Source organism: Ictidomys tridecemlineatus, chromosome 7 (genome assembly GCF_052094955.1).
Source record: "Ictidomys tridecemlineatus isolate mIctTri1 chromosome 7, mIctTri1.hap1, whole genome shotgun sequence".
In the NCBI taxonomy this organism is placed as follows: Eukaryota; Metazoa; Chordata; class Mammalia; order Rodentia; family Sciuridae; genus Ictidomys; species Ictidomys tridecemlineatus.
The window spans coordinates 67,949,214-67,966,479 of record NC_135483.1 but is presented as its reverse complement, the minus strand read 5'-3'; the positions used below and the strand labels follow the sequence as shown (position 1 = coordinate 67,966,479).

At 36.9% G+C, this 17,266-nt stretch overlaps 1 protein-coding gene across 21 annotated transcripts in view; it reads right to left on the bottom strand.

The window, feature by feature from the left end:
* The window catches only part of Cspp1 (centrosome and spindle pole associated protein 1), a 129,948-nt gene extending 113,670 nt beyond the window's left edge, over nucleotides 1–16,278 (bottom strand). For 12 of the 21 annotated variants that reach the window (XR_002483686.3, XR_013423991.1, XM_021724894.3 and 9 more), the window contains exons 1-3: nucleotides 16,122–16,253; nucleotides 5,061–5,169; nucleotides 3,115–3,214 (exon numbers count right to left, since the gene is read on the bottom strand). Coding sequence is in view for 19 of the 21 variants with exons in the window: in XM_021724894.3 (XP_021580569.2) it covers nucleotides 3,115–3,214; nucleotides 5,061–5,159 (199 nt within the window). In the remaining 2 variants the exon portion in view is untranslated. Of the gene's footprint in view, nucleotides 1–1,342; nucleotides 2,039–3,114; nucleotides 3,215–5,060; nucleotides 5,170–16,121 lie in introns of those variants that run through there. The other 9 variants (XM_021724890.3, XM_013357555.4, XM_021724892.3 and 6 more) reach the window with 2 other exon arrangements.
* Nucleotides 16,279–17,266: the final 988 nt, after the last annotated feature.

Sequence of the window (17,266 nt, the reverse complement as noted above, 5' to 3'; positions counted from 1 at the left end):
ACCAAGGTTCTGACCCAAAACAGCAGCCGATTTGGATTTCAGAGAGATTAACCAAGGTTCTGACCCAGTGATTGTCTGGAGTCGGGGGCCTGTTTTTGTGTTTCCACAGGGAGAACAGCAGCCGATTTGGATTCCAGAGAGATTAACTAAAGCGATTTCTACAGACCAAAAAGAAGATGATTTAGCTCAAATCCATAATAGCTGATATCCAAAACTCCAATTTGGCTATCCTTACATCTGCGACAGAACCAGGATGCTTTTTTCAATATCTATTTTATTATTGCCCTTTCCCATATCATGAAGTTCTATTTTATTTTTTTGAGCTCATACAGACCTAGGTTAATGTTTTGCTGATCAGTTCTATTTTTTTTTTTTTAACTATAGAGTTTTTAAACATTGCAATAGAGATTTTACCTGTAAAAAGTTATAAGGCCTTTACTATTATGTTATGTGTTGTATGTATTATATTATGTGTGCACACTTGTGTTTTGTGTTATATGTTTGAATGTACGTATGTCCAATGTACGTATTTCCATATATCATATATGATGAGCGCTCATGAAAAGATGGATCCAAATATTTTTTTTTATTCACGTGATTTAAATGGTTTAATTTAAATTGGGTAAATAACTGTTAAGAATTGTTTTAATATGTAAACAAAAAAGGAGGTTAACAGATCTGTTTGTTTACTCTCACCTTTCGTTTTCATTGTATTTAATAATTCTCTTTACTATAATGTAAATTGTTAAGAAAATTGTTTTCTTTTAGAGCCTTCTGGAATGTTACCTAATTTTTTCTTTAGCCATTATTGCCAGAATTTCTATCTTCATCCCAGTGCCGATGAAGATAACATAAATTGTTAAGAAAATTGTTTTCTTTTAGTGTCTTCTGGAATGTTACCTAATTTTTTCTTTAGTCATTATTGCCAGAATTCCTATCTTTATCCCTGTGCCGGTGAAGACAAAGATAAAACTAATCTACAGTTTCTGCAATAGCCATCACTGAACTGCTTACAGAACTTGCACTGAACTGCTTACAGAACTATGTGTCACTTGTATGCATTGTGAACTATCTGTTGGTACAGCGACTTGTGGTAGTGTTGAGGTATTTTTGCTGATGATATCATCGGTGGTACAATTTTCCCAAAAGGAGCCGTCAATTGACTTGGTATATCTTCCTCCCTTCTGCTTGTCATGATCATTCAGCTAAAATTTGGGGGTCAACAGAGGTGAGGCAAAGAACCTCACCCCCCCCCCCCCCCCGCTGAGACCTCTCCACAGGTGTGGCTGTATACTGGACCGGTAGTCAATGACGGGTAAGATCCAATTACAATGGTACCAACCTAAGACAGGAGGCTGACGCCCTGAGGTCAGCTCATCCGAAGACGGGTAAGGACCATATGTAGTATTGGACAACCTAAGGCAGGCACGGTCCATAAGCCACATGCTTGTTGTTTAAACAGAGAGGGGGAGATGTTGAGAGCCACAGCCAAAGGGGCCCCAGCAAACTTCCAGCTGCCGGCTGATGATCCAGCTGCCAGCAAACTTCCAGTTGCCGGCTGATGATTGGCTCACAGTGGCCCCAGCAACATCTAGCTGATTGGCTCCTCTGCGGTGATGTTCATTGGGCTGTTTCCCTGCCCTTCAGACTGCCAGCTGATGATTGGCTCACAGCGGCCCCAGCAACATCTAGCTGATTGGCTCCTCCACGGAGCTGCTCATTGGGTGACTTCTTTGGCTCTGCCCACGCAACCCAGCCAATCAGCCTCAAGAGGAGGAGGATTGTGGGAGGTTGAGAGGCTGGTGTGGGGGAGAGAGGCTTGTGGAAGCCGGTGGTGGCAGTTGGGCTCTGAGGGTTTTTCCCTGGAGCTGTTTTGTTTGGCGTTTGTAGTTCTAAAAATAAAGTTAGTTTCTTTTTGACAAGTGGCTCCTGATTTGTGCCAAGCCAGACTTCGGCAGAGAGACAGCATCCTTTTATCAGCATCCTTTTTATCCAGTTGCATACAAAGGCCAAGCAGCTATATTTTTGAAGAATATCTAAGGTCATGAAAAATAGTGCATGTAAGATAAATGCTTTTGCCAGGTACAGTGGCACACACCTGTAATCCCAGCAGCTTAGGAGGCTGAGGTAGGAAGATGAAAAATTCAAAGCCAGCAAGGGCTGGGATGTGGCTCAAGTGGTAGCGCGCTCGCTTGGCATGCGTGTGGCCCGGGTTTGATCCTCAGTACCACATACAAACAAAGATGTTGTGTCCGCCGATAACTAAAAAATAAATATTAAAAAAATTCTCTCTCTCTCTCTCTCTCTCTCTCTCTCTCTCTCCTTCTCCCTCTCTCACTCTCTCTTAAAAAAAAAAAAAATTCAAAGCCAGCCTCAGTAAAAGGTAGGCACTAAGCAATTCAGTAAGACCCTGTCTCTAAATAAAATACAAACTAGGAATGGGATGTGACTCAGTGGTTGAGTGACCCTGAGTTCAATCCCTAGTAACAAAAATATGTATATATACTTTTACCATATAAATTCATCATATTTGAGTTTTTATAAAAAGTTTCAGTGATCATCAATAATTCAAAAGATGTACTTTTAAAATATTCATACATTTTCTTTAAAAAGAAAAAGTATACTTACCAACAAGCCAAAAAGTATTTTTATACCAAACCATAATCAAAGAATCAGCCCGGCTATAGTTAACACCTTTACAACTGCAATAAGGTCATCAATAATTAAATGCTGGTCTTTCATCAAACAACATTTTACATCCTTTAAGTATATTTCTTTGACTTTTAAGTCCAAAAGTCCATTTTCATTTCATAAATAATAGTTTCCCTATTCTCTCTCACACAATTCCATTCAAATTTTTCATTTGTAATTATGTTAAAATAAAACTTGCTACTGTGATTTCCATAAATCATAACCAAGACAATATCACATAAAAAAGATACAAGTTTCTCAGTATGAATTATATTTCATATGTAGATCATGTCACATGTAAGATTCCACAAAGGAAAATTAGCAAGATTTTAAAAAAAATCTTTTTTTCTGACAAGACAAAACTTTTTTACGAATGCCTGCTACAGATATCTTAAAACGGGTTTAGCACATCTAATAACATACCTAAGGAACTTCTGGTCTGTTGACTGTTGGGCGGTATGTTTTCCTTAGCCATGGAGATTAATATTTTACTATTTTCAGAAAGTTTCTCTGATGCCTTTCCCTAAACAAGACATAATATTTACAAATCAGTAGGAGGAAGGAACCCCAGAAAACATGAAATTCATCAAAACTTATATTAAATGCCTCAACAAAATTACATAGTACATCAGAGAAGAAACTTAAGCGTAAGACAAGAAACAAGCCAAAATCACTTAAAAATATAATAAATATTTGAATATTTAATTAATTCACTTATTAACAAATATTCACTGAGTTCCTGTTAAATGCTAGGCATTGTGCCAGGCTCTGACAATATATGAGAAAAAATAATACAAGAATTTCTGACATTTTAAAGCATAAACTGTTAGGGAGACACATGATAAAGTAATATATAATTAGATTATGTGACATGTAAAGAGTGACAAGGAAGAGCTATGGTGGGGAAAAAAAACAAAAAGCCAGGTTAAGAGGCCCAGAAATGCTATGAGAAGGATTACAAAGCCTCAATGAGCAGGTGATTCTTGAACTGATACTTAAAATTATTATGTATATATTATTTAACATTAGAGATTATAATAACCTGTATTAAAACCTATGTACCACCCAAACTACATAATTCCAAACACCATACATTAGCCCTCTGTACAACAGAGTGATGAAGACTTTGGATTTGGATGAAAGTTCCAATCCTGCATCCCCCACTGTGTACCTGGAAAATTATTTAACGGCTTTGAGCTTTTATTTCTTGAAGTGTATAACAAAAGAATTTCCCCCTACTTTACAGGGTTGTTATGACTAAATGAAATGAAATACATAGGGCTCGGGATGTAGCTCAGTGGCAAGAGCACATATCTAGCATGTGCAAGGTCCTGGGTTCAACCTTCAATACCACCAAAAGCAAAAGTCTTTGACATGACAGCTTATTTGCTTATTCATGGCAGATTATGGAAAAAAGGCAACCCAGCATGGTGGCTTAGAGTACAAGCACTGGAGTCAGGCTGCCTCGGATTAAAGCCTATTCCACCAACCTTCATCATTTTAGTCTCATTACTTAGCTTTCCAATATGTCAGTTTACTCATCTAGAAAATTAAAATAACAGTACATATCTTGTTCATAGTTAGCATTCTATATGATATTACCAATGTAAGTAAAATTATAAACGGAGTGCCTATATTATTTATTATTTCAATCATGATACCATGTCCAGGAGGAATGCAAAACCAGATAAGACACAGCCAAAAATCACTTGGGCAAACCAAAATGTATGATTACTCTCAACTAGGGCAAACTATATAGCACAGACCAATCTATATGCTATATCTTATTAACTATATATGAGAGATGATAATGTATCTATCTAGATTAGAACAATATTCTCAGAGCATAGCACAATACCTGGCAAAATCTCATTAAACATTTGCTAAATGGATGAATCAATCTTTCACCAAAAAGGGAAAAACTTTGAGAACTTTATAGACAATGCTTACAGAAAAAATTATTTTAACAAATTTATATTCAGAAAAGCAAATAGTACTAAGTAAACAACCCTAACAAATTCACTCCTGTACATTTCAAAGAAAATTGTTTTAATCAATTCATTAAATAATCTTAACTTTTTCACATAAAACAAGAACTTGCTTTTAAATTTGGTTATATTCTGGAAGTTCTCTGTCCAAGAACTTGTCTCCTAACCATCTTGTGAAGCATGTAATTATTCATTAAAACTCTTAACAAGAGAGAGGAGAAATACTGTGAGATAAAAATCACAAAACAGCACTCAAATATTACTGAAATCTGTCTGCAGTCAGGCTTTCAGATTTAGAATGACACAGCATAATCAAATTAAAATATGAAACAGAAGATTCTCACAGGATTACACAAGTATAATCCTTAGAATTAATTTTACCTTCATTTCCATGTACGGTGGATCACTTTCCAATTCAGCTTTGTCTTTGGCCAACTTGGCTTTTCTTTCTTCAATAAATTCATCCAAATTATCAGCCATTTTGCAGCTTCTGGAAAAAAATAACAATTCTTCAAGGAGCACAACTGTATTATAATATTTTTACTCTATTACCATGAAGGTCTACAATCCACACTTAGTGTTCAATCTCATTTGCCAAATTGAGAACTTCCACCTTCAGCTCGATCATAAATTTGCCAGATTCATCTCCCAATTCTCCATAAAAGCCTATGAAATATTTTAAAATATATGAAAATGAACCATCATCACCATCATCACAAAGACAATCAAAAACACAAAGGCAAGAAAACATCAATCCTTAATTTTTTTTTTTTTTTGTAAAGTGCTCTATTTGGAGATTCTAATTTACAGAAAAGTTACAAAAATACCAAGAATACCCAGATTGTCTTTATCAGTTCTCTTATTGGTAAAATTTTGCCTACTTCCTTTATCCTCTGCTTGTTCCCACAAAGTCATTTTCTCTATACAATTTTTTTCTAAAATTATTCATGGGTGAATTTTATATATCATAGCCCTTTGCCCCTAAACCCTATGGTACATATTTATTAAGAATTACATCAGGGCTGGAGATGTACCTCAGTGGTAAAGCACCTGCCTAGCATTTTTAGGCCCTAAGTTCCATCCTAGCACCACAAAAAAAAAAAAAGGAGGGAGGGCGGGGGGGGGGGGGGGCCAGGCCCAGTTGAATACACTTGTAATCCCAGCTACTAAGGAGGTTCAGGCAGTAGCATCACCAAGTTCAATGCTAGACTAAGCAATTTAATTTAGACCCTGTCTTGAAATAAAAAATAAAAACAGCTAGCAATGTAGTTCAGTGGTAAAGCACCCCTGGGTTCAATCCTCAGTACAGGGAAAAAAAAAAAAAAAAGATAAATTGGGCTATTTTCTTACATAGCTTCAACATAATTTAATAACTTCAAAAACCCTAATTTAAAAAAAAAATTTAATCTCTTGTACATGTTCCAATTAAGTGGCCCGATAATGGCCTTTATAGCATATTTTTCTCTTTCCAGTTCAGGATTCAGTCTAGTTTAGGTGTTCCATTTCCTTGTTATACCTCCTTAGCCTTCTTTATTTTGGATCATCTTTACAAACTTCCTATGTCATTAATATTTTTTAATACAACCATTTATTATCCACCTTTTTAAATACAACAATCCTCATCTGAGGTTTGCCTGACATTTCTTTATGACTAAATCCAAGATATACACTCTCAGCAAGAATACTACTTAAGAGGTGATGTGTCTTGATCAAGGTTTCATCTGTAACAGACACATGATATCTACTTGCCCCTCATTAATGAGGTTGATTTGATCACCTTGGTTCTTGATTGGTCCAATTTTTTTCCTGTATGGCTGCAAAAGGCTAATTTTTTAATTCCTCCACTTCCTGCACATTTATTTTACCAGTCAACATTTACTTATCATTCTATTATAATCATAAGCCCTTCTTTCATACCATTCATTTGGTTTATCATCAGTGTGGAATCATGAATTTCTTTCTTTTTTTGTCTTTATTTTGTTTATTTATTTTTATTTGGTGCTGAGAATAGAATCAATCCAGTGTCCCACATGTGTGAGGCCACAACCCCAGCCCCATGAATTTTTTCAATAAATCCTAGCATTGTTTTTAAGTTCATAAGCTGTTGTCTTAAGTGAGAAATAATTTATATACCATAAAATTCACATTTTAGTGAACAGTTCCAATAACTTTTAGTAAATTCATACAGTTGTTCAAGTATCACCACAATCATGTTTCATGTTTCCATCACCCCAAGAAGTTCCCCCATTCTCCTTTGCAGTCACTCCTCACTCCTACCCCCAACACCAGAAATTGTTCTTTTTTCTCTATAGTTTTGACTAATCTGGAAATTTCATACAAAAGGATCTTATGGAATATGTAGTCTTTTTTATCTAGCTTCTTCCACTTAGTATTTCTGAGATACCTTTGTAGCTTCTATCTTAAATAGTTTGTTGTTTTTTATTATTAAAGTCATAGTCCGTTGTATGGAAACACAACACTTTATTCACCTGTTGCTGGATATTTGAGTTGTTTCGATTTTTTTGGCTATTTGTAGAAAACACTACTATGAACACTCATGTACAGGTTTTTATGTGAATATGTTTTCATTTTTTTTCTACAAATACATAGAATTTCTGGGTCATATGGGCTGTTTAACATTTTGAGGAACAGATAAACTGTTCCTCAAAGTATAGGGGCTATATCATTTTAAATTCCAGTCATGTGAAATGGTTGCAATTTCTACACATCTTAACCAAGGCTTGTTACTTCCACTCTTTTTGATCTTAGTCATTCTACTGAGTAGACAGTAGTATGTATATTTGGTTTTAATTTGAATTTAGTGTGTCTATTTGCCATTCATAAGCACATATCACTGGGACTATATCTATTCAAATCTCCTGCCCATTTTTAAATTAGGTTGTTTTCTTAGTATTGAGTTACAAGATTTCTTCTCATATACTACAGAAATATAAATCCATTATCAATAATGTTTTGTAAATATTTTCTCCCAGTCTTTGGTCTGTTAAGTCTTCTTAATGATACCTTAACAGATAAGTGTTTAATTTTTATCAAGCCCAATTTATGAATTTTTTTCAATTTTTAATCAATTCATTGTGTTTTTATGTCATAGCTATGATTCCTTTACCTAACCCAAGATCACAAATAGGTTCTTCTGTTTTCTTTTAGATTTTTTTTTTTTTTACAATTTTAAAAAGTCTATGAACCATTTAAATTCAATTTTTGGGAATTGGAAGGGTCGAAGTTCAATATCTTTGTTTTTTGGGTGGTGCTGGGGAAAGACCACTATAGTTAAATAAGCTGAATTAGCAACTTGCCACATTGAGAAATGCAAAAGAACATACACCATAAGCAACACCCGGGTATCTGTGTAAGCAGGAACTGAAAAAGACTTATATGATTGGGGCTTGTGTTGAGTGATTCACAAGAAGGTTTAAAGAAGAAGAGCTCTATTGTCAGCAAGTGGGAGTAATTCTACAATTGGACATCTTAATAACACTTAACTATATGTTAGGCTAAAGCTGTAACTGGCTTTAAAAAAAAAAAAAGCAGAAGTCATTCCTATCAGCTGGGAGAGGGGATGTTTAGAATTTTGTGGCTTAGACAATGTTTATGTATTTGGACATGGAATATTTGTCTTGAACCATCACAGGCACAGAGTAGTCTTATCTGATGTTGATGTTCTGTACAACTGTATATCTTCATCAGGATACCAAGTTACTTTAAGTACCAGACCAGTTCAAAGCAACACCAATGCCCCGGCAATACATCTGGCCAACTTCCAGCTGTCATAACTATTTCTCTTTCTTATTCATAAGAGCATGTAAAAACTTACATAAAACTACTTCAACTAAAAAATTTATTCCTAAATTACTTAGTGAATAACAGACTGGGTTGGTGGATATATCCTTCAATAATACAAAATACAGTAAAATTAAGTTTCAAGAGAAATCAGCTGAAAGAAATCTAAATGGATTCTTAATCTTCCTGACACCCTACAATATAAAATCACTCACAACTATTTATTTTACACAGGTCTTTTCCCCTCAGTAGATATATATACTATATGTATATAACAGTTTTCAGTTTCACTGAAAGACTAAGATTTGAAATACATTTCACATAATTCTTTTTTTTATGGCTTGAAAATTTTTATTTAACTTCAGCAAATATTGGAAATAGAAAAATGAATTCTGCAGAATTTCACAAATAAATCTTCCAATTTCCACTAACAAATGTTATCATCCAATGGCTAAGCAATTATAATGCTATGAACACTCACCACAATGAATGTGCTGAATACATTTCACATAATTCTATATGACTGATGTCAAATATATTCCTTAGCCTCTCTACACCTAAGAGTACTTCCTCATCTGTAAAGAGGAAATACTACCTATTCCAGAGTTATGAAGTAAAAAGGAAAATGTTTCAAAATGCCAAACACAGAATCTGACACTTAGAAATCAACACATCAATTATCATCAATTACTGCTATATTGCCATAGTCTTTGTGTGTATAAACATACTTATCTTTTGAGGAAAAAAAAAAAGTCTGGAGGCTGGGGGGATGTAGCTCAGCAGTAGAGCACATGTTTAAGATGCTTGAGGCTCTGGGTTCAATCCCCAGAACAAAAAGAAAGAAAGAAAGAAGCAGCTTCCAAGCTTAAAGTATGCTGAAATTTGGGTAGGGGGATGTCGCTCACTGGCAGAGTACTTGCCTAGCATGTGTGAAACACTGGATTCAATCCCCAATACCACAAAAATGGTATGCTAGAATTTAAATCACCAAAAATTGATACTAGGTTATCATAATCCAAACCATCACCTCTAAATTGTAAGTTTAGGAAATGCTTATAATATAGATAAAAATAAAAGCAGATCATAACTTACCATTCTGCTAAGTCTAGGGAAATCATAAATAGAAGGACCCAGAAGAGAAACTGAATATATCCAATTCCTTCTCCCAATTTCACCAATCACAAAGGTGGGGAGGTGGGATGTGGCTCCTATCATTATCCCTCTGAAGGAATAAAGTACACATTTTCTCCCTTCTACACTCCTAAAGCGGGTCATTATGCTGTATGCTGGGACGATAAAAAGAATAAAGCATGACCCTTGCCTTCAAGCTGAGATTAGCTAATGTCCCTTGTCACAGAGACTCACAGTCTAGCCAGACTGGGGTTTAAGATTTGGATACGACATACCTACTCCTAATGGATCCAGTGGACATATAAAGAAAACTGAATACACAAGGAACTCAGAACAGAATCCAGTCTGGACATAAAGATTTAGCAGTATATGATCATCAGAGATATTAGAAAGAGGAAGATGGCAGATTGGAAACAGTCAGACTTACTTGCTGCTCCATGAGGTTGAACTAAAACAAGAATGGTATGCAGCTGCATGTTGAGGTGTGGGACCCATAGGAAAACACTGAAGTGCAATTGTGGAGAGTTAGTGACCATGTGAAACCCAGCAATAATAATATTTAGAATAAGAGTACACTAACACTGAGCTCCGAGGTGGCACAGCAGGGAGAAGTGCACCTTCAGCAGGTTGAAATATCTCCAGGAGTACAGTCTGCCACCCTGCAAATATGCAGTCTGAGCAGACAAGAGACTTGGGCTCTGCATAGCAAGCTGGTACATAAGTTTTATACCTGGGACTGGCCTCATTTAGACAGTAATTTAAGTAAAAAGAAAATAAGAAACTATGAGTAAAACATATTCTGGGCAAATTAAAAGAACAAACTTAAGACTCATATATCTAGAGGAAGGAGCAGAACTACAGGCTAATAGCACAGAAAACCTACTCAGTGAAATAATAGAAGAAATTTTTCCCAAATCTGGGGAATGATATGAACATCCAGGTACTAGAGGCATTTAGAACCCCAAATAACCAAAATAGAACCTCTTCAGAACATAATATGTATTTAAAATGCTAAAAATAGAGAAAAAAAGTATTAAAAGCTCTAAGAGAAAAACACAAGTCATTTATCAAGGCAAAACCATCAAAACAAAATGATTTCTTAGCCAAAACCTTAACAGCCAGGAAGGCATGAAATGATATATTTTAAGCCCTAAAAGAAAATAACTGCCAGCCTAGATTATTATTATATCCGACAAAGTTATCTTTTAGAATTGGAGAAATAAAGATTTCCCAAGAAATAAACTAAAGAATTCTTTTATAAACTAAATGATTCTTTTAAAAACTAAAAGAATTCATGGTCATTAAACCAGCATTACAGAAGACACTCAAAGGAATCATATACCCAGCTGAGAAAGCAAGAAAATACAACCTCAAGAGCACATGAAAGAATAAATCTCACTAGAAGAAAAACAAAGCAAATATGATTATAACAGTAAACCATCAAACCCCTTCAGGTAAATAAGGAAGAACTGAACACAAAATTCTCAGAAGAAAAACAATAAAATAACAGGAACTAGTACATGTCTTTCAATAATAATCCTGAATATTCATGGTCTGAATTCTTCAATTTAAAAAAATGAAGACTAGCTGACTGGATTAAAAAACATCTGTTTGCTATTTGTAACTCACCTCACTACAAAGACAAATAGGCTGAAAGTAAAATGATGGAGAATGATATTACAATGAAATGGAATCCAAAAGCAAGCAAAAGGGCTAGGGTTATAGCTCAGTGGTAAAGTACTTTCCTAGAATGTGTGAGGCACTGGGTTCGATTCTCAGCACCACATATAACTAAGTAAAATAAAGGTCCATGGACAACTAAAAAAATATAAAAAGGGAAAAAAAAAACAAGCAAGAACAAATGGAACCCAAAATTAGAAATTAGTTGAAGCAAATATAGAGACTAAAACAATAAAAAGGATCAATGAAAAAGAGCTGGTTCTTTGAAAAGATAAACCAAATTGACAAACCCTTAGCCAAATTAAGCAAAAAAAGAGAGAAGACTCCAATAAAATCAGAGATGAAAGAGTGTATATTACAACAGTAATTACTGGACTCCAGGTCATTAATAAACACTTTGAAAAATTACAATATAATGGAAAATCTAGAAGAAATGGACAATTTTCTAGACACATATGATCTACCAAAACCGAAGCAGGATACAGAAAGTCTACACATATCAATAACAAGCTATGAGATAAAAGTAGTAATAAAAAGTCACCTAACAAGGAAAAGTGATCCAGACAGATTCACTACTGAATTTTACCAGGCTTTTAAAGAATACCAAAATTACTCAAACTATTCCATAAAATAAAAAGGGAAGAACTATTCCAAACTCATCTTACAAAGCCAGCATTATCCTACCACCTAAACCCATAGGGTCACAACAACAACGAAAAAAAAAAACACAGACCAATGTCATTGATGAACAAAGATACAAAAATCCTCAACAAAATGCCCACAAATAAAATTCAACTGCACACTGAAAAGATCATACACCAGGGGCTGGAGTTGTGGCTCAGAGGTTGAGTGCTCACCTATCATATGTGAGACACCGAGTACGATCCTCAGCACCACATAAAAATAAAATAAAGACATTGTGTCCACCTAAATATTTTTAGAAAAAGATGATACACCATTATCAAGTTGGTTTCATCCCAAGGATATAAGTAAGCTTGGTTCAACATATGCAAACATGTTCAACATAAATGTAATACACCACAAACTGAATATACAAAAAATCAGTAGCTTCCTATACATCAACAATGAACTTAATGAGAAAAAAAATCAAGAGGAAATGGCTGCAAAAATATTAATAATAAAATACCCAAAAATAAACTTAAGTAGGTGAAAGACCTCTATGATAAAAATTATAAAACACTGAAGAAAGAAACTAAAGACACTAGAAGATGTAAACACCTTCCATATTCGTGGATTGTTAAAATGGTCATACAGCAAAAGCAACCTACAGATTCAATACAATCCCCATCAAAACACCAATGATATTATTTAGAGAACTTGAAAAAGATCCCAAAATTCATATGAAACATAAAATTCCCAAGTTGCCAAAGCAATCCTGAACAAAAAGTATAAGATCAGAGGCATCACAATACCCAATTTCAAAATATGCTATAGATGTGTTATAACAAAACAAAAAGAGCATGGTATTGGCATAATAAACACATGAACCAATGAAATAAGAATCCTCTACAACTATCTAATTCCCCACAAAAGAACCAAAACACATGTTGGAGAAAAGACAGCCTCTGCAGAAAATGATGCTGGGAAAATTAGAATTACATCTGTAGAATATTAAAACGATCCCCATCCCTCACTGTATAAAAATCAACTCACAATTAATCAAAGACCTTGGTCTGGGGTTGTAGTTCAGCGGTAGAGCGCTTGCCTAGCATGTGTGAGGCACTGGGTTCAAACCTCAGCACCACATGTAAAAAAAAAATAAAAGGTACATTAACAACTAAAAAAGTTTTTTAAAAAAAGAATCAAAGACCTTATTGTAAGACTTGAAACTGAAAGTACTACAGGAAAACACTTCAGTTTTCAGGTATAGGCAATGATTTTCTGAACATGACTCAAATAACTCAAGAAATAATAGCAAGAATTGACAAATGGGATTACACAAAATTAAAAAGGTTCTACACAGCAAAGAAAACAATCAACAGTGTGAAGGGATAGCCAAAGGAATGGTAGAAAATCTTTGCCAATTATTCATGTGAAAGAGAATAGCCAGAATATAAGAAGTCAAAAAATTTAACAGAAAAGCAACTCAATTAATAAATAACCAAAAGAACTGAACAGACACTTTTCAAAAGAAGTAAAAATGGCCAATAAATCACATGGAAAAAATGGTTGACATCTTTAGCCATCAAAGAAAGACAAATCAAAAACTACTCTGACATTCCAACTTACCGGAGTCAGAAAGTCCATTATCAAGAAAAAAATAAATACTGGTGAGAATTTAGGGGAAAAGGAGCCCTTAAATGCTGTTGATGAGAATGTAAATTAGTACAGCCACTGTGGAATATAGTAACAAGGTTCTCAAAAAACTAAAAATAGAACTATCATATAATCCACCTATACCACTCCTGGGTATATATCTGCAACAATCAAAGTCAATACATGCATACCCATGTTTATCAAGGCACTAGTCACAACAGACAAGTTACAGAATCAGCCTGAATGCCCATTAACAAATGAATGTATAAAGAAAATGTGGTATATGTATACAGTGGATGTGTGTACATCCACATAAAGGAGAATAAAATTATGTCATATGCAGGAAAATAGATGGAACTGGAAAATGGTAATGTTAAGAGAAACAAACCAGACTCTGAAAATTAAGTGTCATGTTTTTTCTCATATGTACTATCAGAGAGGGGTGGGGGATGAAAGCAGAAAGGGGACTGTTTGGGAAGGGTGGGAGATAGAGATGATGAATACAATCAAAGTGAATTATATGCATGTATTAAATACCATTATTTTGCACAATTAATAGGTACCATTATAATAAAAAAAATAAAATAATAATATCACCATCATCCTGCCATAGGTGAGATGGAATCTCAATGCAGTTTTGATTTGCAAAACTACACTGGGATAAAAAAAGGTTGCCTGACAAAAGAGACCCTACAGTATGAAAACAGAACCAAAGACTCTCAGGGAATGATAACATTTAGGCATGTCAGGTAAGAACAGACACTGTGAAAAAGCTCTAGATAAAAGAGAGAGGGATGAGGTGACCAGGACAATGTTTCTCACTTATCTACCAAGGGTCTTTCCACCAAATGAAAGGTTCTCAATCTTTTTCTTCTGGCAGATGACATTCACATGAGTAATTTACTTCCATGGGCACACTCGAATTTTGACAAATCCCTCTCAATGTTTTATGAAGTAAATACCATGCTGTTGGGGACAAAAAGGGAAGCTGCAGGACAGGATACAAAGAGAATAAATAAATAAAACCATTTTGAAGTCTTTTAGAATATATTAATGATGTATTATAAATTTACATTAGTAAATTTCATTATCATTTCAACATGAATAAGTCAGTAGCATACATTACATAGCCTTTGGGTTACACAAAATTGCTAAAACACTTGCTCAAACAACTTTGCTTACTCTTCAGGGAGGTATATCACAAAGTATGTCAGAATGATATCAAAAAGATAACCTGATGTGTAAATCACAAGTGCTCCCTCCCAATTCATCAGTGCTGCAAGAGATCCAAAATGTCCTCCCTGTGGAGCATTTCGGCAGATATTTAACCACCAGAAAGTCAGAGAAGAATGATATGAAGAAAGCATCTTACTGGTTTCCACCAGATTCCTTTATTACTTGTCAACGAGAAAGCCATTCTTTCACAGTGAAAACAAGAACTTCTCAGGATAAATGAGGCTTTTTACAAACTCATATTTATCTATTTAAAGTTGCTTTTACAACCTTTTTAGACATCTTGCATTTGAAAACTGGATGGTAGCTTACTTCAGAATTTGGTCTTCCCCGAAATCCTGGTTAAGCTTCTTAATTCTATAATCTTTGATGGCCAGCCTCTCTCAAAAGATGAGTCCCACTGCTAGCATTGAATGAAAACTGTATTCAATTTCCATATAAGAATACAACAATCAGAAGAGGTTCAAGCTCAAGCTGTCCAGTAAACATGGGGATGAGGGGGGTGGAGGTGATAATAATAGCACCAATCTCACAGGGATATGGTGAAGATTAAGTTGTACTTGCAAAGCTCTGGGAACAGTGCCTTGGCGCACAAGCACTCTAACGTTAAACATTAACCAGCCCAGCCCGGAGGAGGAAAGGCGCCCAGGGAAGTTTAGCAGAACTCAGGAGACCGGGCCTCCAAGGAGGGAAGATGCACGGGAGCGAAGGCTTAGCACAGTTTGTCCCCAGGTGCTAGGGGTGGCTGACTATTTAGAAAGCGTCAATGCGTTGTCAGGCAACCGGCTGGCAACAACGCCTGAGGCTGCAGCGGTGGTAACCGCGAGGACTAGGTGAGGGCTCCGGAATCAGGACCACGTAGGCGGGGTAGCGCCCCGCCCCCGACAGCTGCGAGCCCCTCACCCACAGAGAACCCCCGCCCCTGTAACCTGGGTACCGCCCCCTGACCGGCTGCCACCAGCCCGAAGGGGGGCCCGGTAACTCGAGCACCACCCCCGCCCAATAACCACAAGACACACCGTGAGGGAACCCCCGTCCCCAACACCCCAGACCCCGTCACCGCCACCCCGCCTGGCGGCCGCGAGACCCCAAACCCCCATATCTGTAACTAGGATCACCTCCCCCGTCCCACTCAGCAGGTTCGAGACCCCTACCCGGAAAGAAACCCCCACCCCAGCCCCAGTAACTTTGGCTTCGACAGCAGGCTACCACGCGACCTCCGCCCCCCGGAGCCGCGAACCTAGCCCCGGAACCCTCTCACCCCATCCCAGGTCACACCCCGCCGGGCCTGCTCTCCACCCGCAGCCGAAGAACTCTTACTCAGGAAAGCGGGCTCGCGTCCGGGTAGACGCACAACGCTCCAGCGAGGCTCTCTGTAGACCAAAGAAGCGGTGGCGACCACCCGGCGCGGGAACTGTGTGACAGGCCGCCTGACCCAGGCTCCGCCTCTCCGGCCCAGCCCTCCTCACGCCTTTCGCCAACTGCCGTGCGTGGCCCTGCCTCCACTGGCGCCGCAGGGGGACACCGCGCGGCCGAGGTCGCCCCCTGCCGTCCCGGAGGCTACACAACTCACTGGATGTTCGCAAGGCTTGCCTGTACCCTGGCTGCAGACAATGCCATCAAGGTTCCCCTGCTATGCTCAGGGTCTGTTTTAAATCGTGGGCGCCACTTCCAAGACTAAATCGATTACAGACTCTCTAAACCACCCTTCCCCTACCCCATGAGCTAGCTAGTCAGGTCAAGGAACAATATCAATGTCTGAAAGGCAGAGAGAGCAAAACTCTTGACATAGCTTTCCAAGGATTTAGTCCTAGTCCAGGTGGTAAACGTCGTGTCCTGGGCTTTCATTATCCTTTCAACATGCAACATAGTTCACCCCAATCCTGACTGGCTACATGTATGACTAGAAAAGAGATATCTAGCTTCCCAGGAGAGTGGAACTAATGGTATTAATGTATCATAGGACCCTAATTTATCCTGACTTACTTTCAAAAGGTGATTTTAAAATGTCAAAACCTGAGGCTGCGATGTAAAGTCAATTTTGTTTTCAACTATCCACCACACATCACACAATAGAAGTGGAGGATACAACGCAAAGCATACAGTGAAAAGGAAAACCTCCATGTAAACAAATACCTTACAAAGCAGTTATAGACACAACTACAGAGACTTAGGGACACTGTGATTAAAATGGTTACTGGAAAGAAAGAGTTCCTAGATTGAGACCTCTAAGTTGTTTTAAAGATTAATATCATCTCCCAGACAGAAAAGGAAGAGCATTTCAAACAATGCTGAACACAACTATATTGCTAAGCCAAAGAGAAGGTACTGGCATTGACGGAATGAAAAACTTCAGTGGGTACTAAAAGAAGCTGGAGAGGTATAAAAGGATCCCGTTATGAATAGCTGTGATGCTTTTTCCCAGCAAAATTTGTATCCAAAACATCCTAGTAGTTAGTGATAAA